Source organism: Hemitrygon akajei, chromosome 21, assembly GCF_048418815.1.
Source record: "Hemitrygon akajei chromosome 21, sHemAka1.3, whole genome shotgun sequence".
Taxonomy (NCBI): Eukaryota; Metazoa; Chordata; class Chondrichthyes; order Myliobatiformes; family Dasyatidae; genus Hemitrygon; species Hemitrygon akajei.
This window is the reverse complement of record NC_133144.1, coordinates 55,342,395-55,369,881: the sequence shown is the minus strand read 5'-3', so window position 1 is coordinate 55,369,881 and position 27,487 is coordinate 55,342,395. Positions and strand designations below refer to the sequence as shown.

The window sequence follows — 27,487 nt, the reverse complement described above, 5'->3', positions numbered from 1 at the left end:
CAGGTCACCTCTCATCCTCCGTCGCTCCAAGGAGAAAAGGCTGAGTTCACTCAACCTATTCTCATAAAGCATGCTCCCCAATCCAGGCAACATCCTTGTAAATATCCTCTGCACCATTTCTATGGCTTCCACATCCTTCCTATAGTGAGGCGACCAGAACTGAGCACAGTACTCCAAGTGGGGTCTGACCAGGGTCCTATAGAGCTGCAACATTACCTCTCAGCTTCTAAACTCAATCCCACGATTGATGAAGGCCAATGCACCTTATGCTTTCTTATCCCTAGCGCATCTTCGTGCTGTTTTGACGTAAGCGCATTTCACTGTATGTTTTAATGTACAGTACATATGACAAATAAAACTCATCTTTAATATTTAACCTTTAGATGATAATGACACTATTTGCTGGTGGAATTCAGCAGGCCGAGCAGCATCTGCAGGAGGAAAAGAATTGTTAGTGTTTTTAGATGGAAACCATTCATCAATTTTATTGTATTTGTACTCAACTCATTCTGCATTCTGATGCTTCACTGATGCTTCATTCGTATGATAACGAGGAACGTTTGATGGCTCTGGGTCTGTACTCGCTGGAATTCAGAAGGGATCAGAATCAGAACCAGGTTTATTATCACCGGCATGTGACGTGAAATTTGTTAACTTAGCAGCAGCAGTTCAATGCAATACAGAATCTAGGAGAGAAAATAATAATAATAAATAAACAAGTAAATCAATTATGTACAGTCAATAGATTTTAAAAAAACATGCTAAAACTGAAATACTGTATAATTTTTAAAAATGAGGTATTGTCCAAAGATTCAATGTCCATTTAGGAATCGGACAGCAGAGGGGAAGAAGTTGTTCCTGAATTATTGAGTGTGTGCTTTCAGGCTTCTGTACCTCCTACCTGATGGTAACAGTGTGAAAAGGGCATGCCCTGTGTGCTGGAGGTCCTTAATAATGGATACTGTCTTTCTGAGACACTTTTCTCTAAAGACGTCCTGGTACTTTTTAGGCTAGTATCCAAGGTGGAGCTGACGAGATTTAGAACCTTCTGTAGCTTCTTTTGGTCCTGTGCAGTAGCTCCTCCGTACCAGACAGTGATGCAGCCTGTCAGAATGCTCTCCACGGTACAACTACAGAAGTTCTTGAGTGTATTTGTTGACATGCCAGATCTCTTCAAACTCCTAATAAAGTATAGCCACTGTCTTGCCTTCTTTATAACTACATCAATATGTCCCCATTCCGATATGTCTATCCATGCCCTCCTCTACTGTCAAGATGAAGCCACACTCAGGTTGGAGGAACAACACCTTATATTCCATCTGAGTAGCCTCCAACCTGACGGCATGAACATTGATTTCTCTAACTTCTGTTAATGCCCCTCCTCCCCTTCTTATCCCATCCTTTATTTATTTATTTGTTTGTTTGTTTATTTATTTTTCTCTTTTTTTCTCTCTTTCCCTCTTTTCTCACTCTGTCCCTCTCACAATCAGTCCTTGCCGGCTCTCCATCTCCCACTGGGGCTCCCCTCCCCCTTTCTTTCTCCCTAGGCCTCCCATCCCATGATCCTCTCCCTTCTCTAGCCTTGTATCCCTTTTGCCAATCAACTTTCCAGCTCTTAGCTTCATCCCTCCCCCTCTTGTCTTCTCCTATCATTTCAGATCTCCCCTTCCCCCTCACACTTTCAAATCTCTTACTATCTCTTCTTTCAGTTAGTCCTGACGAAGGGTCTCGGCCTGAAACGTTGACTGTACTTCTTCCTATAGATGCTGCCTGGCCTGCTGCGTTCCACCAGCATTTTGTGTGTGTTGCTCGATATGTTGGGACCAGGTTAGATCTTCAGAGATCTTGACACCCAGGTACTTAAAGCTGCTCACTCTCTCCACTTCCGATCCCTCTATGAGGATTGGTATATCTCTTTCCTGTATGCCCTATCGTCACCACCTGAGATTCTACCAATAATGGTTGTATCGTCAGCAAATTTATAGATGGTATTTGAGCTATGCCTAGCCACACAGTCATGTGTAAATAGAGAGTACAGCAGTGGGCTAAGCATAAATCCCTGAAGTGTGCCAGTGTTGATCATCAGCGAGGGGGATATGTTATCACCAATCCGCACAGATTGTGGTCTTCCAGTTAGAAAGTTGAGGATCCAATTGCGAGGGAGGTACAGAGGCCCAGGTTCTGCAACTTCTCAATTATGATTGGTGGGATGATGTTATTAAATGCTGAGATATAGTCTATGAACAGCATCCTGACGTAGGTGTTTGTGTTGTCTAGGCGGTCTAAAGCCGTGTGGAGAACCATTGAGATTGTGTCTGCTGTGGAGCTATTGTGGCGATAGGCAAATTGCAATGGGTCCAGGTCCTTGCTGAGGCAGGAATTCAGTCTAGTCATGACCAACCTCTCAAAGCATTTCATTACTGTAGATGTGAGTGCTACTGGGCGATAATCATTAAGGCAGCTCACATTATTCTTCTTAGGCATGGGGATAATTGTTGCCTTTTTGAAGCAAGTGGGAACTTCTGCCCATAGCAGTGAGAGGTTGAAAATGTCCTTGAGTACTCCCGCTAGTTGGTTGGCACAGGTTTTCAGAGCCTTACCAGGTACTCCATCGGGACCTTCTGCCTTACGAGGATTCACTCTCTTTAAAGACATTCTACCATCGGCCTCTGAGACAGAGATCACAGGGTCATCAGGTGCAGCAGGGATCTTCAAAGCTGTAGTTGTGTTCTCCCTTTCAAAGTGTGCATAGAATGTGTTGAGTTCATCTGGTAGTGAAGCATCGCTACCATTCATGCTATTGGGTTTCACTTTGTAGGAAGTAATGTCTTGCAGACCCTGCCAGAGTTGCCGTGCATCCAATGTTGCCTCCAACCTCATTCGAAATTGTCTCTTCGCCCTTGAAATAGCCCTCTGCAAATCATACCTGGTTTTCTGGTACAGGCCTGGGTCACCAGACTTGAATGCCACAGATCTAGCCTTCAGCAGATGACATACCTCCTGGTTCATTCACGGCTTTTGGTTTGGGAATGTACAGTAAGTCTTTGTAGGCACACACTCATCCACACAGGTAATAACTGCAGCATACTCATCCAGTTTCGAAGAGGAATTCCTGAATACTGTCCAGTCCACCGATTCAAAGCAGTCCTGTAGGCGCTCCTGTGCTTTCCTTGTCCACACCTTCTTGGTCCTCACTGCTGGTTCTGCAGTCTTCAATCTCTGCCTATACTCAGGGAGTAGAAGTGCAGCCAGGTGATCAGACTTCCTGAAGTGAGGGCTTGGAATAGCACAATAGGCATTCTTGATGTTGGCGAAGCAATGGTCCTGTGTGTTGTTTCCTCTAGTATTGTAAGTGATCTGTTGATGGTAGTTACTTAGTGATTTTTTTCAGACTGGCCTGGTTAAAATCTCCCAAAATGATGGTGAAGGCATGAGGGTGCGTTGTTTCATGCACGTTGATGTCATTATTCAGATCATCTAAAGCCTATTTGACATTGGCCTGAGGTGGAATGTAAACTGCTACCAAGATGACCCCAGAGAACTCCCGTGGTAGGTAAAAAGGACGGCACTTTACTGCTAGATATTCCAGGTCTAGTGAGTAGAATTGGGATGAGGGGGTTGAGGGGGGATCTCATTGAAACCTTTTGAATGTTGAAAGGCCTAGACAGAGTAGATGTGGAAAGGTTGTTTCCCGTGGTGGGAGGGTCTAGGACAAAAGGGATAGCCTCAGGATAGAGGGGCACCCTTTCAAAACAGAGATGCAGAGAAATTCCTTTAGCCATAGGGTGGTGAATTTGTGGAATATGTTTCCACATGCAGCTGTGGAGGCCAGGTCATTGGGTGTATTTAAGGCAGAGATTGATAGGTTCTTGATTGGACATGGCATCAAAGGTTACGGGGAGAAGGCCGGGAACTGGGGTTGAGGAGGGGATAGAAAAAAGGATCAACCATAATTGAATGGTGGAACAGGCTTGATGGGCCAGATGGCCTAATTCTGCTCCTATGTCTTATGGACTTCATTTGTCTGTACCCTTAAAACTATACCCAGCCCTTTAACCCTCTAAAGTTCTGCAGCCATCCAACTTTGGTCTCCTATAACTCAACGTACTTACCTTTCCAGGAATGTTTCCTTTCTTCAGGGTTTCAGCATTTTGAACAAAAATCTTAAAATTTCTTCAATAACCAATTCTTGCCCTCTTTCAATCTTTTAAGATACTCTAAGACCAATTACTTTCCAAGACTCTGATGCATACATACAACCGTGAGAATGGGAAACAGTTTCTTCCCTCAGGCCATTAGGCTTCTAAATTCCCTGTTGTATCGCATTTAAAGTGTCATCGGTTAATCCATTCTATACCTTATAGTATTTAATTTATGCACTTTGTTTATTTATGTGTAACTCATCTGTAGATTTTGTCCTTACTTTCCCAAGGTTTTGTATGTCATATGTGTGTTATGTGTACTATTGTGCTTTAAACCCTGGTCTGGAGAAACGTCTCATTTGACAGAAAAAAATTATATAGTTAAATAACAATAAACTCAACCTGACTTCATAGTCACTCCTTTAAGTCTGTTGGAATGTTAAAGCCTGCAAAAGGTTTCTGTTGGAAATCTACACTGGTGGAAATTTTTTCACTCTCTTCCTCAGTCCCCACTTTGTTCTTTGTACATGTTCCTCTAAATTTCCCGCACTTATGACCTCTTGGGTTAATATATTTTAACTGTCCAGTTTTGTTTGTAAATGCTCCAGAGGCAGAGTTGGTACATTTGTCACTTTGAGGGTGTTTTTTAATCTGTGTGTGCTTGTGGTGAACTACATATAACTGTCTGGACACGCCCGCCCCTCCCCGCTGACTGCTCCTGTGGCTCCTCCCACAGGCCCCTGTATAAAGGCGATTGGAGGCACTGCTCCTCCCTCAGTCTCCAGGATGTTGTGTGGTGGTCTCTTGCTACTAGTAAAAGCCTATCGTTCACCTCCCGTCTCCGAGAGTTATTGATGTTGCATCAGTGCTAAAAATTGATTTAAAAGCCAAATTATGCAACAAATGTAAGCTGGAAATGAAAGCACAAAATACCAGAAAGTTGAGAGGGGAGTTAATGTTTTAAGTCAATCAGTAGGCATTCAAAAGATGTACATTTTATACTTTTTTGTAATTTGATGTCTTTATACTGCACTGCTACCGCAAACAGCAATAAATCTGATTCTGATAGGACATTGACTTTGAACAGGGAAATGAAGAACTTGCCAGCTTTAAATATGGCGTGACCATCTCCCGGCTAGTCACAATCGGGTGCTGCGCATGTACTTAAATTGGCGCACCATCCTTCGTGCGCATGCGCCTGATTTAATTTTCCGCCCTCTGTGTTGGTATTGAAACCGGTTGTATCTGTCACACGTCTCGCGCCCACCCCCTCCCTCCCCGAACAGAACAGGAACAGCAAGTGCCCAGATCGTCGGGAAGTGTCTGATGCGCATGCGGTGGAGTTGGGGTGACGTCATGCGCAGGGGCGGAGAGTCCAAGGCTCGTTAGTCGGGTAGTAGCGGCACTTTCTCTTCCCCTCCCCGAGGTCAGGCCGGTGAGCAGCGATGTTCCGAGCGGCGTTGAGGTGCAGCGGCAGCGGCTTATCCGCTTGGCGGAGGGCAGCGCGGGCGCCAAGGAGGCCGGTGGGCCAGGCCGAGGCGGTGCAGCCGGCGGGTGAGACCATGTGGCTGCGGTGGCGGCCATGGCGCCGCGACCCCTCTCGTGGGCGAAATGGCGGGCGGGTGACCGGCCGCGGGGCGGTGGGTGTGCGGGTATCCAGCTCCGATCGCGGCATCCACCCTCCTCGTTCCCTCCAATTCCGGGCTACCGCCGCCGGCCGTAATCCCCTTCTGAGCCCGTGTCCTTGCAATGACCCGTCAGTAGGAAAGGAAGGCTTCGGGCCTGGTGATATTCCCCTTTGATGCGGCAGACTCTGATTCATTCTGCAACAGACCTTACTTGTTTTCAGCCTGCTCCCTATTCACCTTTCAAACACTTTATTTCCCCACTTCTTTTGCAATCATTCCTCCCTCCCTCACCCGCACTGTCACCTTCCGTTTCTTCCGTCCCCAACATCATTGCTGTCACCTTCCGCTTGTTAAAATGTTCTCCTCTTCAGCAGGATATCTTCAAGCCCACCTCCCCCAACAGAAAAAAATCATTTTATATATTCCCTTTTTCTTTACCTTCTACTCACTGCGGTCACCTTCACCCCCTCCGTGCTATCTGGTCACCTATCCATCCGACCACCTCACTCGAAATTTATTTTCTTACATTTGTTGTGTTTCACTTCTCGTTATCTTACCAAACCCCGCAAGACCCTCTTACTACTGCATGCCTTTCTAATGACTGTTGGCTGCTAGTGGGTGTAAAAGAATGCAGAGTAGAAATCCAAGAAAACCACCATTACCGTGGTTTAATATTTAGTCACAATGCCGCATTTGTATACTTTAGGACGATGGGCTCTGAACTTTTGATTTTTTTTGCTGATCAATTATGTAGTGAAAGTTTGGGAAAAGTTCATCGTCATCCTTTTATATCTTAATGCACATTAATCAGTTCATTGTAAAACGGCTCTGCATCCTTTTTATGGAAATGATGGGTTGACTGATACTAGGGTTTTGAAAATCATTATCTTTTTAGTTTTTGTTAGGAAATCTAAGTTGTAGATCCCACACTACCACAATTCTCTGCATCTGGTGGAAGGCTAATTCAAGGTCAGTTATTAGAGGCTTTGATATTCACAGATATTAAATTACTGTTTAAATTATTAAAAAGGATCTGGTTCAATATACTTGGGTGTTTCTAAATTATGGGCATCCCATTTTTAAAAAATCTTAACATTTCCTAGTTGTGGGATAATAGGGATGTAGGGGTAATCAATTTAGGATAAATGAGGTGGAAGTTTTGAGCTGTCTGAAACTTTTTCAAAGGGTTATAGTTATAGAAAAGTACAGCGCAGAAACAGGCCCTTCAGTCCATCTAGACTGCTGAGCCATTTGGAAACAAGCCTTCGTTTTTAAAATGGAGGTGGATAAAGACATACTGCACGTAGAAGGGAAGTGAAGTTACATTCAGAGCAATAGACAGTAGGTGCAGGAGTAGGCCATTCGGCCCTTCTAGCCAGCACTGCCATTCACTGTGATCATGGCTGATCATACACAATCAGTACCCCGTTCCTGCCCTCTCCCCATATCCCTGTCAACTGATAGTAGATCGCAAAGCAGGCTTGAAGGGTCAGGTAGCCTTTGTCCATTCATTTCCATAGATCTGAATAAACACCTGCTATTCACACATTTAAAAGCATATCCTCAGTGATTTTTTTGGCCATGAAAGGATGGTTCAGTTTGCACCTGGAATTGGAAAGCATGCTGTGTTAAAGTGCTTATAATGTTTTGGTTAATTAAAATTTATGCATCTGTGCCTTGTTAAACCAATGTGAATAGAAAGTAACTTATCTGTAGATAATGATAGATTAAGTGAAATGTCTGCAGAGTCAAGTATGTAACTATTAATGCATTATTTTTGAAAACTTGGTGGTGTGACCTGAGTCGAGGTTCGGAGCACACAAGCAGTTGTTATTCTAATGTTCTAGTGTAACTCAAAGGGAGTTAGCATTCTCGGAGTGTTTAGGCAAATTGGTCAGATTGAATGCGATGGAGTATTATCACCAGAACTTATGATCTGGACATTTTGTTTTGTTCATCGTTAGACTATGCTATATAATCGGTATAATACATCAAAAGAAAATTGATACACAGTTAGTGAAATTGGATCAACAGTTAAGTATAATGGCCGTTCCTCATGCTCTTAATAGTCCCAAGTAGAAATTTTTAAATTTCGGCTCTCCATTTGCTTGACCCACGATGGCTGTGTACAAGTTGTGAAACAGTAGTTGAATAGTTTTGTTTTTATATATGATTCAGCTTCCTGCAAAGTATTAATTGGCAAATCATTTACCCTTTTGAATTGGTTACATGTAGAGGTTTGTTCTGTGGTGAGCTCTTCAGCTGTCATTTGATACGTTTAAGGAAGTCGAGAGTTGAAATTGTTTAGTTCTGGGAAACTGCTTGGGCCTGGCTCTGTCAATGATTAATGTTTCCTTATTGCTAAATGATCACCTTTCATTAAATGGATCAAGATTTGTATCTTGTCCATCGAATATTATGTTTAAAAAGGCATTGATCTACTTTTATAATTAATTTCAAAGGTCACATTTCCACTTTTTTGTATATAAAAGCTCTGAATCAGAAAATTAAAAAGTTCATTCACTGAAAGCATGAATGCCAAGTTGGTAATTAATAAGGTTCTATTTCATTGTTGCACCCCTAATTCTCCCCCCCTCCCCCACCCCCAACAAATCAGATTAAACTGGTGGGCAACCAGGTTGTATTGATACAGATATGAAAATGAATACAAGAATCTGATTACTATTTTCTTAATCACTGAAGATTTTTGTAGTTTACTGCTGTGCATACTGAGCATCTAAGGTTGTGAATAATCTGGCTTGTAAAAAGCTGACTGCGCCCAAACTCTTCCATCCACTATTGAAGCATTTTGCATGCTAGTAATCACAATAAAATGTTTCGTGTGATGCCATATGTATTCCACTAGTTTAATTATGAGTGGTATTAATCATTAATCAAATAAAGAATTACAGCAAGAAATACAATATGGGTAGCTATAGAAATTAGACATTACCAATAGGTGGCTAAATCAGCTTATGGTCAGTTCTCAGGTATAGAAGCTTGTAACCCAGGGACTGACTATATTTAATTTTTAACATTTCCCTAGATCGTAATTTTACAGCATGTTGCTGCTCGATGCTGATTATGATGTGCTAATCTTCACTCAATTGTTAGATACTATTGCTTGCCTCTGATCTTATGACAATGTGAAATGTAACCTTATGGTCATATTTAACCAATGCTGACTCATGCACTCTCAGAAACAGCTTACTGAAACAGAAGGGGATTTTAAAAATAAAATCTCAGACCTCCATCCTAATATACCTCAAATCTTTGAACTCGTCCATTTTGATACTGGGGAAACAAAATCCTTTGCAAAAGGCTTTTCACATCTTTCCCCAATGATTTGTGCAGAAGGTTAATTACGGCTCAGCAATTTAAATTGAAAAATATTAAGGTTTTCTTCAGGGCAGAACCCAGGTGTATCCCACCTTTAAAACATACACTTAAAGAATAATCTTGCATTTTAATAACTTGGACGGTTCCCCCCATCGAGATTGATTTTTGAGATCATGCAACTATTTGACAATTGATACGAACTGTAATTTTATTAGCCTACTGCTGATCTTTCTCAGCCACTAATTCCAATACAGGTGGTGATTTTATTCAGTGTGACCAATTTTTCACTTTGCACAATATAGGTAAATAATAATTACGGAAATTAAATTCTGTGGAGCTTTTCTCACCAGTTTCTTTCAATATTTAATAAACAATGACTGCCTTGTGATATACCAGGGTGAATTCTGACTTGTGTGTTTTATTACTTTGCCACTTGAATTGGGGATGAGAGCTACATGGCCTGGCTGATGTGTTCAGTAGGGATTTTTTGTAGTTGAAGGAAAGTTTTTTAAGACTTTGTTTCTTTGACAGCTGTTCTTGCTTCACGATGGTATTCACATGGGAAACAGGAGACTGATGAAGAGTTCGATGCCCGTTGGGTGACATACTTCAATAAGCCTGACATTGACGACTGGGAACTCAGGAAAGGTAAAATGAAAATCGTTTAGAGGCTAGACTTACCACTGACCCTGGGAGAATTTTTCAACTTGATGGCCCATGACTGCCATCAAATATTTGAACTTTCCTTGCCACAGCTCAAAAGATTGGAAGATAAATTATGATGAAAGTGAATCATATTTATGCATACTAAGCCCCCATTGAAAGTATATGGTCTTCTCGTAGAAAGTCTTATCTTCAGTATTGTCTTGTGAAGGTGACAGAAGTTGTTTTCATTTTTTTCCCCAATTACTTCATGTTTGGGTGTTTTCTTCTGATACCCATTTAATTTCTTGTTGTTTTGCTTAAGTCCAATGTGTTCATGCCAAGGTTGTTAATGGGGATGCCTCCTGGTGTGTGAAATAAGGTGAGACCAAGATGGATGGAGATGGCAGGAAGAGGGTGGGAGAGAGCTTGTTTTGATAATATCACTGTTCAGGCTACATGTTAGTTTGTTGGGCTGTATGTGTGCGTATTACATCAGTACATCAGAGTTGATTCTCATTTGATCTCCTTTCCATTGCTCTGTTTTAACTGGATGATAGACATTGTGCAACAAAACACCCATACCATATGAAATCACTCTCCAGGTCTTTGTACTTAAAATTCAGAGCAGAAGTGAGTCACTTTTGAAGTTGAGGAATTGGCTTTGAAGTATGACATCCAAACATAATGCAGGACATTGCAGTGAAGGTTGAGACAAGTAGGTAAGAAGCCAATTAATCCAACATTTAAAGTTCAAAATAAATTTATTATTTAAAAAATATTAGTATCTACACATTTAACTCTGAGATTCAAATTCTTGTAGGCATTCACAGTAGAACAAAAAATGCAATAGAATTGATACAAAAAGACACATCCAGTGTCAAAAGAAGACAACTGCAAATACAGGGGAAAAAGCTAACCATGATTGCAAAGTAAACTATATTTACATGTTATATGTCTTAATTTATCTCCCATTTTATAGTTGGAGTAATAACTTTGGTAGCTCTACCAGTCAAATGGCTTTTAAACTATTCTGACCCATGTTTGTTTTATGGGCTTCAGGCTATATCTCCTACTTAGGACAAATCAAAACTTGGAATGACAAAAGCTTACTTTTCTATTTGTTTGGTGTTTGCTTGGATACTGCCATTATCATTTGAACCTGGTTTGATGTGTTGCATTTTGTCTCTTTGTACATGTAGTTTGCACTTTTCCATGGTTTAAAAAATAATCAACCACATGTGAATGCTCGGTCTTTAATCTGAGTGAAGGAGTGAATGGAGTTTTTGTATTGCTCTGTGGTTTCTTACTCTTGGCTTGCATCACTGGCAACAACCTCTGTATACTCAAGTTAAACTTTGTTGCAAGGACTTGTTCCAAACAAAAATGCGTAGTAGTGCCATAGTTGGAACAACCTCATATACTTGAACTCTCATTAAAAAAAAGACAGTTCAAAAGTTCATTTATTATCAAAGTACATATGCAAAATACTACTGAGAGCCATCTTCTCCAGATATCCACGAAACAAAGAAAACCATGGAAGTCAGTTCAAAGAGAAACAGCAAACCCAGCACCTCTGCACAAAAAAGCAATGAGAACATCAGCTCCTAAACCCCCTCTCCTTCTTCTGCATAAAAAAAAGAGATTGAATGGACTACAGCACAATATTTAAAAAACTTAAGACAAATAGTCCAAATCCATAAATGCAGAACCTTGGTAACATCCTCCGACGTAATTGAAAGAGAGATATGACTCATACACAGAGTCCTACCCTCTGGGTACAGTGATAGGCCACACAGGCCCCATTTCTGGTGGCAAACAAGAGGCAGGTAATCAGCGCTGAACCCTCACTCACCTTCCACATATGCCTCGATGTTCTGATTTTCCTCATCGCTTTAATCGTTAATTAATGGAAACTTCAATCACCAAAAGGGAGTCAGTTCAGCAGCTGCGTCCTGTCTTGCCAGTTTATTTTCTGTGAGGGTTTGTCTAGAACTCGCGCTCACTTCCCGGATTTTTGGCTACAGCAAAGTATCACTCAATTGATCCCCAAACTGTAAAACACAGGCTCTAACAGTTCCAGGAACACATTTAAGAAGAAAAATAGCTGTAAAAGAAGTGAAATAAACAGTTTTGTTGTCTATCCAGAAGATGTCAACCAAGGGAGCATTGTACGCAGGCACAATCTTGACCAGTATACCTGTACATTTATTTTACATTTCTCCATCTTTCTCTCAAGCTTTTTGTAACATTTTGTAGAAGAATATGATATTTTAAAATGTTACTTTCAATCCTCCTTAATCCATTGCTGCACAACTTTTAGCTCCAAGGACTGTCAGAATGGCAATGAGAATCGTTATTTAGACAATACAAAAAAATGTTTGTGCTGTGTTCCAAAAGGTATCATTTCCACATGACCACATATAAGCTTTATTCTCTTTGGGCAACAAAAGAAAGTTGTTGGCCCTTCCATAAGGAAATCTTAACAGGTGTAGTTTTAGCCTAGAAATGTAAATTACTCAACGAAAAAATGCATTTAAACTGTATTATAGAACTGGCTGGTCTGAGATAAAATCCATTGGAAAAGAGCTGTGAATGAATCGTGGAAGTGGATTGGATGCTGTGCACCATTTTTGTCTGATTTGCCACAGTGGGTAGATGAACTGGAATTGCAGTAACGGGCTTGTCTGGTGAGATGAATAGCAACTAAATACAGTGCATATATTGTTTGGAAAGTTGAGATTATTCCCAGTTTGAATGGATTTAGAACTGTTGTCTTTCTCACCTAATCAACTTATCATTTAACTTCCGTGAAATGATGCATGCCTGTGTTAAAATAGGGTAATGGTTGCAAAATGCTGTTCCTAGTTACCATGCAATTTTCCATCTTGTTTAAAAACCTTTCCAAATTGTAATAATGCTAATCAAGAGCAGGTGGTGAGTGTACTTTGTGGATGATGGGCATTTATCTACATCTATTAAATGGGTACGAGGTTTACCTGGTTAGGGTTGTAACCATGTAGGAGGATCTGGGATAAGTGAGAAGGTGACATTTAATGGGTCAGACGTGACTACATGCTGTAAACTACATTACTGCTTCTAGCCAAATTGGATAGATGACTGTTGATCCCAGATGCAATATATATAATATGCATAGTATCTTTGATGTGCATCTGCTTCGATTTTCTTCGCAAGAGATCCAAAATTGGCGTGCTCTCCCAGTTGCTTTGTGGACCATGCTTGGGAATTTTACATAGGGATTTTTAATCAAGTTCTGCTTATCTTCTTGTCAGTCCTGGACTGATATTTTGGGTAACAACCCAGAAGTTAAACTTGGCAATCTTCAATTTAAGTATGCAGCTTTTGTCCCTCCTTTCCATTCATTCTGTGTTGGCATTGTATTACATGTACAGTAACTGAAAACCTGCCTTTCAAAAACAAATGATACTGATAAATCTCTAAGGAATGTCTATTTTGTTTTCAGGAATGAACACCCTCATTGGATACGATCTGGTACCTGAACCCAAAATTCTTGACGCAGCCCTGAGAGCGTGCCGTAGATTAAACGATCTAGCTAGTGCAATCCGTATTCTAGAAGCAGTGAAGGTCAGTACAACAGTATTTCACTTGGTGTTGCTTACTTTGCAAACATGAGATTGAAAGATTGTAGAATGCTGATAAGTGGGTAAGAGGTGTAGTTTACCCACTTTAATTCAGTATTATCTACTAAATTGATAGCCACAACAGTGCTAATGTTGATTGCTGCATCCTGTTCCGATCTGCACTACAGCATGGCATTAAGGCAGAATTCCTAAAGGCATTAACTGCACTTGGGGTGAAGTCTTTATTTTACTGCCAGTAACCAGAACTGTTGTCAATGCAAGGTCCAATGCAAACCTGTCAACTACCTCTCTTACGCCACTTTCCCTTGAAATGCCAGGGAAAGTTATTTGTTCTTTCACACTCTTCCCATCTCACTATTCAGTGATCTAGGTGAAGAGCCATTCACTTGCATTTCTACTCTAATCTACTGTGGCACGGTAGTGTAATGGTGTAACATTCTACAGTGCCAGCATCCCGAGTTCAATTCCTGCCACTGTCTGTAAGTTTGTATGTTCTCTCTGTGACCATGTGGGTTTCCTCCGAGTGCTTCAGTTTCTTCCCACATCCCAAAGACATACAGGTTTGTAGGTTAATTGGTCACATGGGTGTAATTGGGTGGAGTAGGCTAGTTGAGTTGGTAGGGCCTGTTACCATGTTGTATCTCTAAACTAAAAACAAAGAATCTGGGTTCTTCAATGTAGCCTCCTCTATTATAGAAATCAAGTACCAGTTGGGTCACCATTTTGCAAAGCATCTGCAAGGGTCAGGAGGGGTAACATTGAGCTTCCTGTTATCTGCCACTTTTAATTTGTCATCCCACTTCCACTCTGACCTCTCTGGTATCCTACACTATCGTAAGGCACAGTGCAGGTTTGAGGAACAGCACCTCATCTATCTGGGCATATTGCAGCTCTCCAGACTATTTTGTGCAGCTTGATTTCTCTATGTCAGTTGTTCAACTGCAATATTGGCTCATCTTGGTTTTCCTCCCCATTTTTTTATCATGCCCCTCCCCCATTCTAGAAGTGGGGACATTCCTGGCCTGACCTGCCAGACATACCTTTTTGTAGCTACATTCTTTGGACCATGTTCTCACCCTCAAACTGCTCCCACTTATGGACCAGGTGATCTTGTATACAGCTTACCCTATGATCACTTTGGTTCTATCTATCAGACCCATCCCAAACCTTCCTGCAATTGTAGCTTCTTTTCTCTCTCTGTTACAGAACTGAAATATTAACTCCATTTTACTTAATACGGCTGTGGCCTGATCTGAGCATTTTCAGTGTTCATATTATTTCCACTTCAGACCATCGTAACAGCAATTAATAATCTCCATGGGAACAGCTCTCCTATTGTACCAATTTGAGCCTGCAACCTTGTACTGTACATTTGATTCTTAATACCCTCAAGGATTGGTAGGTAATGTTGCCTTACCATAATTACTGCATACTCAGAACGATCAAGTCAAATCATATGGATAGACACTTGCAGCCTAGTTGCGCGTCAGCATTACAAGAATAGAAATTCTGATGTCTTTCCTTGAACACCCACCAAAAATAGATTGGCTCATTTTAATTTGTATTTGTGTAGAGCCTACTGTGTTTGCTGACAAAACCGACCAGTAACTCGGAAATTAACACACTCACAAAAGACGGATAGAGGCTTTAATTAAGCCTCCTCCAGAAGAAAAATAAGGGTGCCTGTATGATTTTAAACACTTGAATTTTTTTTTTTGCTTTTCATCTGAGGCAACTGTTCGACAGGAGTTGAGTGACTTTGATGTCAATTAAAACAAAACTTATCTCCTGTGTGAAGTTGTTGAATTGTAGCCTTAAATTGAAATAAACTGCTCTCTCGTGTCGTAATCTGTAGCTATGTAAGACCATGAAAATACTGCTGGCAGCTTACTCTACCAGTAAAACTCCAATGATCTGGCATAAAAGTCCCAAATGTGCCAGATTCCCCAGTGTATTTTTGTTTTACTTTTTTTTAAAGTTAATTTTTCAGTAAAACCCTGAGGTTTGAAGCAAATTAAAAGCAGCAGGAAACCTGTTAAATTTCAGCGCTATATTCGTTTGTCAAAGCCAGCAGAAACATGCAAGCACTTGTAACCCCAGATCAAGCCACAAACCTCATTGATTCCTGTTGTCTTACAATGGCTCCAGCCCCATTACTATTTGCATTCCAGAATGTATGAGTGAGCTAGATTTTAAACCTTTGGGAATTCCAGACATTTTGAAATCAGATTATTGAAGTGTTACTGTAACTGGGTTTCTTGAAACAAATTACATTGTGGCTGGGTATAATACTGACACCTCTTAATTTTTCAGAATAAAGCCGGACCTCACAAAGAGATCTATCCTTATGTCATTCAAGAACTCAGGCCCACATTAACTGAACTTGGAATTCCTACTCCAGAGGAGATAGGTATAGACAAATTATAACAATACACATGGGTGAGTTTCGAATATTTGTGTGATTCAACCAATGATAGACTGATTTAAGGGGATTTACTGAATCTTTTTTAAAAGAATAGGATCATGCATTGGATTGACCACCAGAAAATTAACTGGAGCTACTTTATAATTGCAAAAACTTACATTAAGGTATTTGCTATTGTAAATTATACTTGCATTGTAAATTAATCAAAATGTCGTAAGGTGTTTAATAAGTCTTCAGATAACACATAACACTAAGTTACAATTATACAAGGACATCTGAAATATGAATGCATATTAGCTGTAGGATTATTGAGGCAAAGGATGTGTTTAACTATTAAATCATTTTTAATTGATACAGGGATTCAACGTTCTTCATAAACTTCCAGTTAAAGGAATAAATCCCCAAATGCACAAAGTTGGAGCATTCCTGACAGTTGAATTTTTCATGATGCAGTCAAACACTTTGTTTAAAAAAAAATCTTGGAGATGGGACTGCGGTACTCAAATAAAAAAAAACTGCTGGAGGAGCTCAGGCCATGTTTGTGGAAATTAGAGTGAAGATTAACATTTCCACAGATGCTGCCTGAATCATTGAGTTCCTCCTACAGTTGGTTCTTCCCTCTTTAAAAATATTATTGGCTACTTGTTGAGAAAGTTTTCAAGACTACATGAAAATGGAGCAGCATGGTGGTGTAGTGGTTAGCACTAAGCTTTACAGTGCCAGTGACCTGGGTTCAATTCCCGCCACTGAATGTAAGGAGTTTGTACATGCTCCCCATGCTTGCGTGGTTTTCCTCCTCAGTCCAAAGACATACTAGTTAATAAGTTAATTAGTTAATGTAAAATGTTCCATGATTAGACTAGGGTTAAATCAGAACTTGCTGGGAGGTGTGGCTCAAATACCTATTCTGCACTGTCTTGATTTTAAAAAAATGTAATCGTTGAGAACATGTACTGTGAGCCATTCCTCATTTCTAACATGTTTAACTTGAGTGGTGATTATTAGTAAATCAACCTTCATTAGCTAGCTAGCTTCATTAATAATTTGTCCAGTTTAATGAAATGTCTTTTGAAAAACATTAGCTCTGATATTGATTTCTCATTTTGCCATTCATCCACTTGCATTCAAATAGAAAATACTGTCACCTTAATGGGAAAGTGATCCCCACCCCCTGCACTATTACCACCTTTAGTAGACTAGTGTATCATTGTCATCCTGGACAGTTACCCTCTTGAATGATAGCTATTAATGCACTTAATCCAAAACATAGTTTTGTAAGTGGAAGCTTTCATAATCAAGCAGTGTGTCTAGTTTTCAATAAGTGCAAACAATAAATTGAAATGAGTTGCTTATGAAGCCATTTAGGGTACATAATTGGATTTTGTAATTCAGCCTATATCCTGATCATTCAGTACCAGTGCAGTTTTTGTTTTACTGCCACTGGCATTTAGGGCAACAATGAAGGTCCTCCATCTCCGGCAGTGTTCTGGGCTTGCTTCATCATGTCAGTAGCTTCCTCTTGTTTTCACTATTGTCAGTCATACAAATCCCAGGTGGAGACTCAGGAATACTGTCGCACTAAGATGTAGGATTCTTCATTGCTGTTTACGTAACAATTTTTTCTATCAGTCAGGGTTGTTAGCCCTGAGCTGAACCCTCAGGTGGAGGACCGGTGGAGCACTCTTAGTTTGGCCTCTACCCTTTGATGTGTTTGGCATGTGCGACCCTACCAAGAGCCAAAGCATAAAGCCCTTACTCCAGCCAACATAGCTCTTTGGGTCATTGAAGCACACAAGCCTACGACAAGGTTGTGGTCCTCTTGGAGGATCATTGCAGTTTAGCTGATGGTTATTTACATTTGCCAGACATATTGGTCTGACCTACAAAATCTGCACTTGTAGTTATTTCTTCATTGGATTTGTACTTGGATCTTTAAGTTTACATGTAATTATTTCAGCATTTGGAAAACAGTGCTGGTTGCACAAGGCAGCTATTTGAAGATTGAAGCTGGTTCTGAGCAAATTAAATATATTACTTCCATATTAAATATTAAGGAATATTGTAACAGTTCTACCAGATGTTGGCTCAGAATGCCAGGGAGCTAATATAAACTATTCATTCCTGTTAAAGAACTGGCTATCATTCTGCCATCATTAGTGTTAACAATAATAGCCCATTGTTAAGCAATGATGCTCAACTGGTAATAAATTCTCTCTCTGCTAAGTAGAATGGCATTTTGCCCACTTTGTTGTGAAGCAATATTTAGTTATTTTCATTGAAATCTGAGAATATTTGAAGTTCCTTGGAACTTTAATTTGTAATGTTATTGAGGAAAACATGATCCTGCACAACAGATTCAATCAGAGCCTCTGGATTCTACTTCCAAATCTATTCCACCATGCCCCTTTTTAAAAATAAGTATAGGCCAGACTGTGAATAAAATACCAGCTGTCTTCAACTTTCTAAGCCCCTGCTTCTCTCTAAAGACATTTCTAAATCTGCTTTATCTGCCAACCTTTTGACACTTAGTATTTCCTCATTGTTACATATTTTCTCTCTCTTGCATTAATCACAAATACAAACACGAGGAAATCTGCAGATGCTGGAAATTCAAATAACACACACAAAATGCTGGTGGAACACAGCAGGCCAGGCAGCATCTATAGGGAGAAGCACTGTCGACATTTCGGTCCGAGACCCTTTGTCAGGAGACAATCACAAATGCAAGTTGCCTCATTAATCACAAACACGAGCCTTTAAGGTCCTTAAAAACTGGATCACTTAATTTTGACTAATTTCCTGTATTTATTGCCAACTTTGTTAAATTTTTGAGGTCAATTAAGTAAAAAGGAAGCATCTGACATGTGCAACATTTCTTTTCTTTCAGACGGTTTCCAGAACTTCATTTGATGTGATTGTACATGACACAAGATACAGTGTGAAATATTACTATTGGACGTTTAATTCTGTTCTGTTGTATGTATTACGTCTCCCTGTGAACTCAATGCAATAAAGAATGGCCTGATAAATTAATCAGAATCAGATTTATTAGCACTGACTTGTATGATATGAAATTTGTTGCTTTTCAGCAGCAGTATATAGAATTAAAAATTACTATAAATTACGAAAATAAATAATTCCCAAAAAAAGGTCGTGTTCATGATTGTTCAGAAATCTGATGGCAGGAGGAAATAACAACTGTTGAACAGATTTATGTGCATATATACTCTTCCATATCGATCTTTGAACTGTCAGCAAGTACCAGTAATTCCAGTCTCCCAGGTGGCAGCATCTTCGACCCTTAGTGTTATATGAACACTGACACCAGTTGCTGTGATACTAGCTTTACTGTGATTACTGAGAGGGCATGGTGGTATACTGTTTATACAATTCTGAGAAGAATCTGGATAATTTCCTCTCATTTACCTCTAAAGACAGTTTTAGAGTAATAAAATGGTGATCTATGTTTGCCTCTGCTGCCATGATGAGGCCACTCTCAGGTAGGAGGAGCAACACCTCGTATTCTGTCTTGGTGGCATGATGTCAGTTTAGTCATAGAAAACTAACAGCAATTAAATGGGCACTTTGGCCCATCTAGTCCATGTCGAACCATATACACTGCCTAGTCCCATCAATCTGCTCCTCTACCCATCCATGTACCTATCCAAATTTCTCTTAAAATCGAAATCACATCTGCCACTTACGCTGGCAGCTTGTTCCCCACACTTGGCACCCTCTGAAGTTTCCTTTCAGGCTCCCCTTTACATTTTACCTTTCACCCTTAACCTCTCATTGTAGTCTCACCCAACCTCAGAGGAAAAAGCCTGCTTGCATTTACCCTATATATACCCCTCATAATTTTGTATATCTGTCAAATCTCCCCTCAGTCTTCTACATTCTAGGGAATAAAGTCCTAACCTATTCAGACTTTCCCAATAACGCAGATCCTCAAGACCAGGCACCATCCTGTCTTGCTGACTTTCAGTAAGAGGTTGTTGAGGCACCACTCCCGTCAGCTTTCAATCTCCTTCATATCTTAATTTGTCACACCTATGATTCAGTCTATGACAGTGATGTCATCAATTTTAAATATGGCTTTTAAGCTGTATTTAGCTACACGATCATACGTGTAAAATGAGTCAAGCAGGGGTCTAAGCACACAGCCTCTACAGAAGTGTTTGTGTATAAAGGTTTCTGTCCCATACTTTCAGGTAATGAGTTCCTGACTGCAGCCTCCCTATGGAGGTCCCTTTAATCATATTTAAGGACTTGTAATTTGTGACATTGAGGAGGTTGCTCTCAACCATTGGCTTTTTAAGCCTCATGGGTTTACTCTTTACAAAACAAATTCTGCTTGATTCCTATGTCTTTTAACACATGGCTGTAACCAGAATGGATTCACTGGTTTTATGTCCTCAATATTGCATACTGGACTTTCTAGAATGGTGTCCACAGACTGGAAAGTGTTGTAACTTCACCTTTGTAAAAAAAATAATTGAGGGAGGGAAAATGCAACTACAGACCTGTTAGTTTAATGTCAGGAGTCAAAAAAGCATGCCACTTAAGCAATCAGTGCAGGGTTCCCCTGTGACCTTTCTCCTCAGCAACAAGTATACCCCTTTTGATTGGGGTGGGTGAGGGGAAGGGGTGGATGACCTATTGGGTCAGCAGCAGCAGCCAGACTCAGCAAGGAAGGGTAAAGTTAGGCAGAGTGTAAGTGACATGAGACTTGATAATTAGGGGAAATGGACAGGGAGATTCTGTAGCTACAAAAGAGAAGCCAGGGTGTTTTGCCTGCTAGGTGCTAGGTTCCGGGATGTCTTAGAGCATCTGCAGAATATTCTCAAGAGGGAGGGTGAGAAGTCATAGGTTGTGGTCCACATTGGCACCAATGATGTTGGAAGAGATCCTGTGCAATAGATATAGGGAGTTTGTGAAGAGCAGGACCTCCAAGGTAATTGCTGGATTACTCTCAGTACCACGTGCTAGTCAGGGCATGAATAGGATGATAGTACAGATAAATGAGAGGCTGAGGAAGTGATGCAAGGAGTGAGGTTTCAGATTTCTGGATCATTGGGATCTCCTGGGGAAGGTATGACCTATCTATAAAAGACAGATTACACCTGCACCTGAACGGGACAATTGCACTTCGTTCAGGTTTGCTAGAGCTGTCGGGGATTTAAAGGAAGTTGGCAGGGGTATGAGCATCAGCATGTTAAGGGTGAGGATGGGGTAGTTGGTACAGTTGATGCAGTGTTTAGTGAGACTCAGGAGAGAGAGGCAGATGATTGGGCAAAATTGCAGTCAGTGGGAAGAGTTGAAGTGCAACATGGGGGCAAAATTGAAAAGTGATGAATACCGCACTGAAGATCGTAAGACGTAGGAGCAGAATTAGGCCATTCAACCCTTTAATTGTGGCTGATCCATTTCCCTCTTGACCTCACTCCCAATAGCCTTCCATGCCTAACTAATACAGAGCCAGTTAGCCTCTGCCTTAAATACATCCAATGACCTGATCTCAGTAGCCATCTGTGGCAATGAATTACACAAATTCACCATTCTCTGGCAAAAAAATTCCTCCCCATCTCCATTCGCAATGGTCCTCTCTATTCTGAAGTGTTTACAGGTCCTTGACTTCCCCACCATAGGTAACATCCTTTCCACATCCACTCTGTGTGGGCCTTTAAACATTTGATAGGTTTCAATGAGATCACCTCTTTCTTCTTAATTCCAGCAAGTGAAGGTTCAGAGCCATCAAACGCTCCTCATATGATAAGCCTTTCATTCTGGAATCATTCCTCCTCTGAACCCTCTTCAATGTCTACACTCTTTTCTTGGATAAGCAGTCCAAAGCTGCTCACAGTACTTTTAAGTGAGGCCTCCACCAGTACCTTGTAAAGCCTCAGCATTCCATCCTTGCTTTTATATTTTAGTCATCTAAGTGAATGCTAACATTGCAGTTGTCTTTCTCATGACTGGCTCAACCTGTAAGTTAACCTTTAGGGAGCCCTGCATGAGGACTCCCTGGTCCATTCAAAACCTCAGAGTTTTGAACTTTCTCCGTTTAGAAAATAGTGTATGCTTTTATTCCTTCTACAGAAGTTCATGACTACTAACTTCCCAGCACAGTATTCTATTTGCAACTTCTTTGCCCATTCTCTCATCTAAGTCCTTCTACAGCCTTCCTGCTTCCTCGACATTACCTGCCCCCCCACCTATCTTCCTATTGTCCGTAAATTTGACAACCAAGTCATCAATTCCGTCATCCAAATCATTGACATACAACATAAAAAGAAGTGGTCCCAACACTGCCTCCTGCGGAACACCATTAGCGGCAGCTAATCAGAAAAGGTTCTCTTCATTCCCACTCTTTGCCTCCTGCCAATCAGTCTCTGGTCTATCCATGCTAGTATCTTTCCTGTAATACCATGGGCTGTTATTTTGTTCTGCAGTCTCAGGTGTGGCACATGTCAAAAGGCCTTCTGAAAATCTAAGTACACAACATTAGCCAATTCTCTTTTGCCTATCCTGCTTGTTATTTCCAACAGATTTGTCAGGCAAGATGTTCCCTTAAGGAAACCTGCTGACTTTGACATTTTATTAGGTGCCTCCAAATACCCCGAAATCACAACCTTATCAACTCCAACATCTTCCCAACCATTGAGGTCAGGCTAACTGGCCTATACTTCCCTTTCTTCTGCCTCCCTTCCTTTTTGAAGAGTGGAGTGACATTTGCAATTTTTGAGTCCTCTGGAACCGTGCCAGGATCTCGAGATTCTTGAAAGATCATTATGAATGCCTTCACAATCTCTTAAGCTACCTCTTTCAACACCCCGGGGGGGGGGGGGGGTGGTCTGCTCCATCTGTTGATTTATCTTCCTTCAGATCTTTTAGTTTCCCAAGCATGTTCTCCCTACTATTAGCAACTGCACTCACTTCTGCTCACAAACTCACAATTTTTCAGCATACTGCTAGTGTCTTCCACAGTGAAGACTGATCCAAAATACTTAATTAGTTCATCCGCCAATTCCTTGTCCACTATTACTCCCTCTTCAGCATCATTTTCTAGTAGTCCAATATCTACTTTTGCCTCTCTTTTACTCTATCAGAAGAAAAAGTTTGGTATCCTCTTTGATATTGTTGGTTAGCTTACCTTCTTATTTCATCTTTTCCCTGCTTATCACTTTTTTAGTTGCCTTCTGTTGGTTTTTAAAATTTTGTCCCAAAGCCTTATTTCCTCTCTAGGGTTATAAAATTTCGAACAGCATGTTAATTAATTTTGGTTTCCTGGGCTATAGTTATCAAACCAAAATCATTACCCAGTCATGAAGCATCATTTTGCAGCAGAAATTCTGTACTTCTGTATTGTATCAATACTTTGGGATCGGAAGTGTCTAGTTTGCATTTCAGCTTGAGGCCAGTGTAGAATGCATAGACTGCCATTGGTGGAGCAATAGGTGTATAGTTATATATAGTTATATAGGAGGTATAGTTTACCTCCTCTGCGAGGCTTCTGTGTTAGCCCAAGGAGGCTACTCTTCAAAGCTATCATGAAGCAGCTATATTTCATGCAGTGGTGGGCCAGAGATTTCCATGAGCTGGTGGGGAGTTGAGTTCCTAGGCTTTGGAAGTATAGCCATAGAATCATAGAAAGGAACAGGCCCTTCAGCCACGCTGAACCATTTAAACTGCCTACTTCCATCAACCTGCACCGGGACCATAGCCCTCCATATGGCTGTCATTCATGTACCTATCCAAACTTATCTTAAACTGAAATTGGGCTAATATGCACCACTTGCGCTGGCAGCTCGCTCCATATTTTCATGGCCCTCTGAGTGAAGTTTCCCCTTATGTTTCCCTTAAACTTTTTGCCTTTCACACTGAACCCATGACTTCTCGTTGTAGTCCCACCCAACCTCAGTGCAAAAAGCCTGCTTACATTGGCCCTATCTATACTCCTCTTAATTTTGTATACCTATATCACATCTCTCATTCTTCTATGCTCCAAGGAATAAAATCCTAACCTATTCAATCTTTCCTTATATCTCAGGTCCTCCACCAGGTAACATGTTTGTAAATTTTCTCTGTACTCTCTCAACCTTATTTACATCTCTTCTGTAGGTAGGTGACATAAAACAACACACAATACTCCAAATTATGCCTCACCAGTATAGAACATATAATATAGAACTTAGAAATTTACAGCACATTACAGGCCCTTTGGCCCACAATGTTGTGCCAACCATGTAGCCTACTCTAGAAACTGCCTGGAATTTGCCTAACACATAGCCCTCTATTTTTCTAAGCTCTATGTACTCATCTAAGAGGCTGTTAAAAGACCCTATCTTATCTGCTTCCACCACAGCCGTCGGCAGTGTATTCCATGCACCCACCACTCTCCGTGAAATACTTACCTGTGACATCGCCTCAGTACCTATTTCCAAGCACCTTAAAACTTTGCCCCCTCGTGTTAGCCATTTCAGCCCTGGGAAAATGCTTCTGGTTATCCACACAGTCAATACCCCTCATCATTTTATACACCTCTATCAGGTCACCTCTCATCCTCTGTTGCTCCAAGGAGAAAAGGCCAAGTATACTCAACCTATTCTCATAAGGTTAACCCTCCAATCCAGGCAATATCCTTGTAAATCTCCTCTGCACTCTCTCTATAGTATCCACATCCTTCCTGTAGTGAGGTGATTAGAACTGAACACAATACTCAAAGCGGGATCTGACCAAGGTCTTAAATAGCTGTATTACCTCACAGCCCTTGAACTCAATCCCATGGTTGACGAAAGCCAAAACACCATATGCCTTCTTGATAACACTGTCAACCTGCGCAGCAGCTTTGAGTGTCCTACGGATACAGACCCCAAGATCTCTCAGATCCTCCACACTGTCAAGAGCCTCACCATTTATATTCTGTTTTCAAAATGGACCACTTCACACTGGGTTGGTCCATCTGCCCCTTCTCAGCCCAGTTCTGCATCCTATCAATGCCCCGCTGTAACCTCTGACAACCCTCTAGACTATCCACAACACCCCCAACTTTAGCGTCATCAGCAAACTTATTAATCCACCCTTCTATTTCTTTATCCAGATCATTTACAGAAATCACGAAGAGGAGGGTCCCAGAACAGATATCTGTGGAACGCCACTGCTCATTGACCTCCATCCAGAATACGAACCATCTACAACCACACATTGCCTTCTGTGGGCAAGCCAATTCTGGATCCACAGAGCAAAGTCTCCTTGTATCCCATGCTTCCTTACTTTCTGAAGAAGACTTGCATGGGGATCCTTATCAAATGCCTTACTGATATCTTATTCAACTTGAACATAACATAGCATCTTCTGTACTCACTAATTTAATTTACAAAGGCCAATGTTCCAAAAGCTTCCTACTTGACCCTATCAAGCTGTGATGGAAATTTCAATGAATTCTGGACCTGCATTCCAAGATCCTTTGTTCTACCACACTCCTCAGTACCCTACCATTCACTGTGTTATACCTGCCCTGATTGGTTCCACCAAAGTGCATCACCTCACATATATCTGCATTAAATTTCATCTGCCATTCTCCCAGCCAGTCCAGATCCAGTTGCAAGTTTTAATAGTCTTTCTTGTTGTCCACTACACCCCTAATCTCAGTATCATATGCAAATTTGCTGATCCTGTTAACCACATTATTATCCAGATCATTGATATAGTTGACAAACAACAACAGACCCAGCACCGATCCCCACTAGTCACAAGCCAGCAGTCAGAGAGGCAACAATCTACTACCACTTTCTGGCTTCTCCCACAAAGCCATTTTCTACCTCATCTTAAATATCAAGTGACGGAATCTTCTGGACTAACATCCTATGTGGAGCCTTGTCAAATGCCTTGCTGAAGACAATGTAGACAAAATCCACTGTCTTATCTCCATCAACTTTCCTGGTAACTTTCTCAAAAAACTCTATAAGGTTGATTAGACATGACCTACCACACACAAAGCCATGTTGACTATGCTTACTCAGGACATGTCTCTCCAGATACTCATGTATCCGGTCCCTTAGAATACCCTCCAATAACTTTCCCACTACTGATGTCAGGCTCACCAGACAATTATTTCCTGGTTTACTTTTAGAGCCTTTCTGAAACAGCAGAACTATATTGGTTCTCCTCCAATCCTCTGGCACTTCACCTGTCGCTAAGGATGATTTACATATCTCTGCTTGGGCCCTGGCAATTTCAGTACTTGTCTCCTGCAGATTCTGAGGGAACACTTTGTCATGCCCTTTGGATTTGTCACCCAAATTTGCTTCAAGGCAGCAAAAACCTCCTCCTCTGTAATCCATGAAGTTGATGTCACTTTACCTCACTTCTATAGAATCTGTGTCCATCTCCTGAGTAAATACAGATGCAAAACATAGATTTAAGATCTCCTCCATCTCTTTTGGCTCTGCGCATGGATTACCATTCTAATCTTCCAGAGGACCAATTTTGTCCCTTGCTATCCTTCTGTTCTCAACATATTTGTCAAATCTCTTAGGATTCTCCTTCATCTCTGCTAAGGTGCCTTACTTTAGCCCTGATTTCTTTCTTAAGTGTTCTCATGCATTTCCTATACTTCATAAGTACCTTATTTGTTCCTATCAGTCTATACCTGCAATGAACCTACCTTTTTCCTCAACTAGGGCCTCAATACCTCTTGAAAACAAAGACTCCCTATGTGTGTTATCTTTATCTTGTTATTCTGACAGGCACATACAAGCTTTATATTTTCAAAATTTGACTTTTGAAAGACTCCCAATACCAAGTACACCTTTTCCAGAAAGCAGCCTGTCCCAATCTACACTGTGCAGATCCTTTCTGATACCATCAGAATTAGCCTTTCTTCAACTTAGAATCTCAACCATCAGACCAGACCTATCTTTTTGCATATTTTAATAACATTGTATTCACGAGATGCAAACTGTTCATCTACACAAACTTCTGTCACCAGCCCTGTTTCAATCCCTAATTGCAGATCAAGTATCACACAATCTCTCATTGGGACTCTACGTACTGAGTAAGAAAACTTTCTTGAATACATTTGACAAATTCTATCCCCTTTAGTCCTTTTACTGTATGGGAGTCCCTGTTAATATGTGGAAAGTTAAAATCACCTACAATCACAACCTTATGTTTCTTGCAACAGTCTATGATCTCTCTACAAATTTGTTCCTTTAAGTCCCTTGGAACGTTGGGTAGTCTGTAATATAGCCCCATTAATGTGGCCATACTGTACTTATTGCTCAGTTCCACCCATAACACCTCACTAGACGAGTTGTCCAGTCCGTTCTGACATTTTCCTTGATTAGTAATGTCACTCCTCCTCCTGTAATCCCTTCCATTCTGTTGCATCTAAAACAACGAAACCCCAGAATATTGAGCTGCCTGTCCTTGCCCCTCCTACAATCATCTCTCACTAATGGCCACAGCATCGTAATTCCAGGTGTTGATCCATGTCCTGATCTCATCTGCTTTTCCATGATAATTCTTGCATTGAAATATACACAGCTCATGACACTAGTCACACCACACTTGACCTTTCGATTCCTGACTTTGTCTGAAGTTTTATATCATCTGTCTTGACAACTTCTCCACTATCTGTTCTGGCACTCTGGTTCCCATCCCCCTGCAACTCTAGCTTAAAATCCC

At 40.9% G+C, this 27,487-nt stretch overlaps 1 protein-coding gene across 1 annotated transcript; it reads left to right on the top strand.

Annotated features, from left to right (window-relative positions):
* Positions 1-5,495: 5,495 nt before the first annotated feature.
* LOC140714314 (cytochrome c oxidase subunit 5A, mitochondrial-like) lies at positions 5,496-18,832 on the top strand. Its single transcript, XM_073025453.1, has 5 exons — positions 5,496-5,696; positions 9,641-9,757; positions 13,236-13,357; positions 15,688-15,813; positions 18,687-18,832. Exons 1-4 carry the CDS (start codon positions 5,588-5,590, stop codon positions 15,799-15,801), a joined length of 462 nt encoding a protein of 153 aa, XP_072881554.1. The 5' UTR covers positions 5,496-5,587; the 3' UTR covers positions 15,802-15,813; positions 18,687-18,832.
* The last annotated feature ends 8,655 nt before the right edge of the window (positions 18,833-27,487 follow it).

Bases quoted from the DNA above. Each gene is read 5' to 3' on its own strand.
- LOC140714314 (XM_073025453.1), top strand. From the start codon at position 5,588: ATGTTCCGAGCGGCGTTGAGGTGCAGCGGCAGCGGCTTATCCGCTTGG. The intron at 5,697-9,640 runs GTGAGACCATGT...TTTCTTTGACAG, and splicing joins CGAGGCGGTGCAGCCGGCGG to CTGTTCTTGCTTCACGATGG. The intron at 13,358-15,687 runs GTCAGTACAACA...TTAATTTTTCAG, and splicing joins GTATTCTAGAAGCAGTGAAG to AATAAAGCCGGACCTCACAA.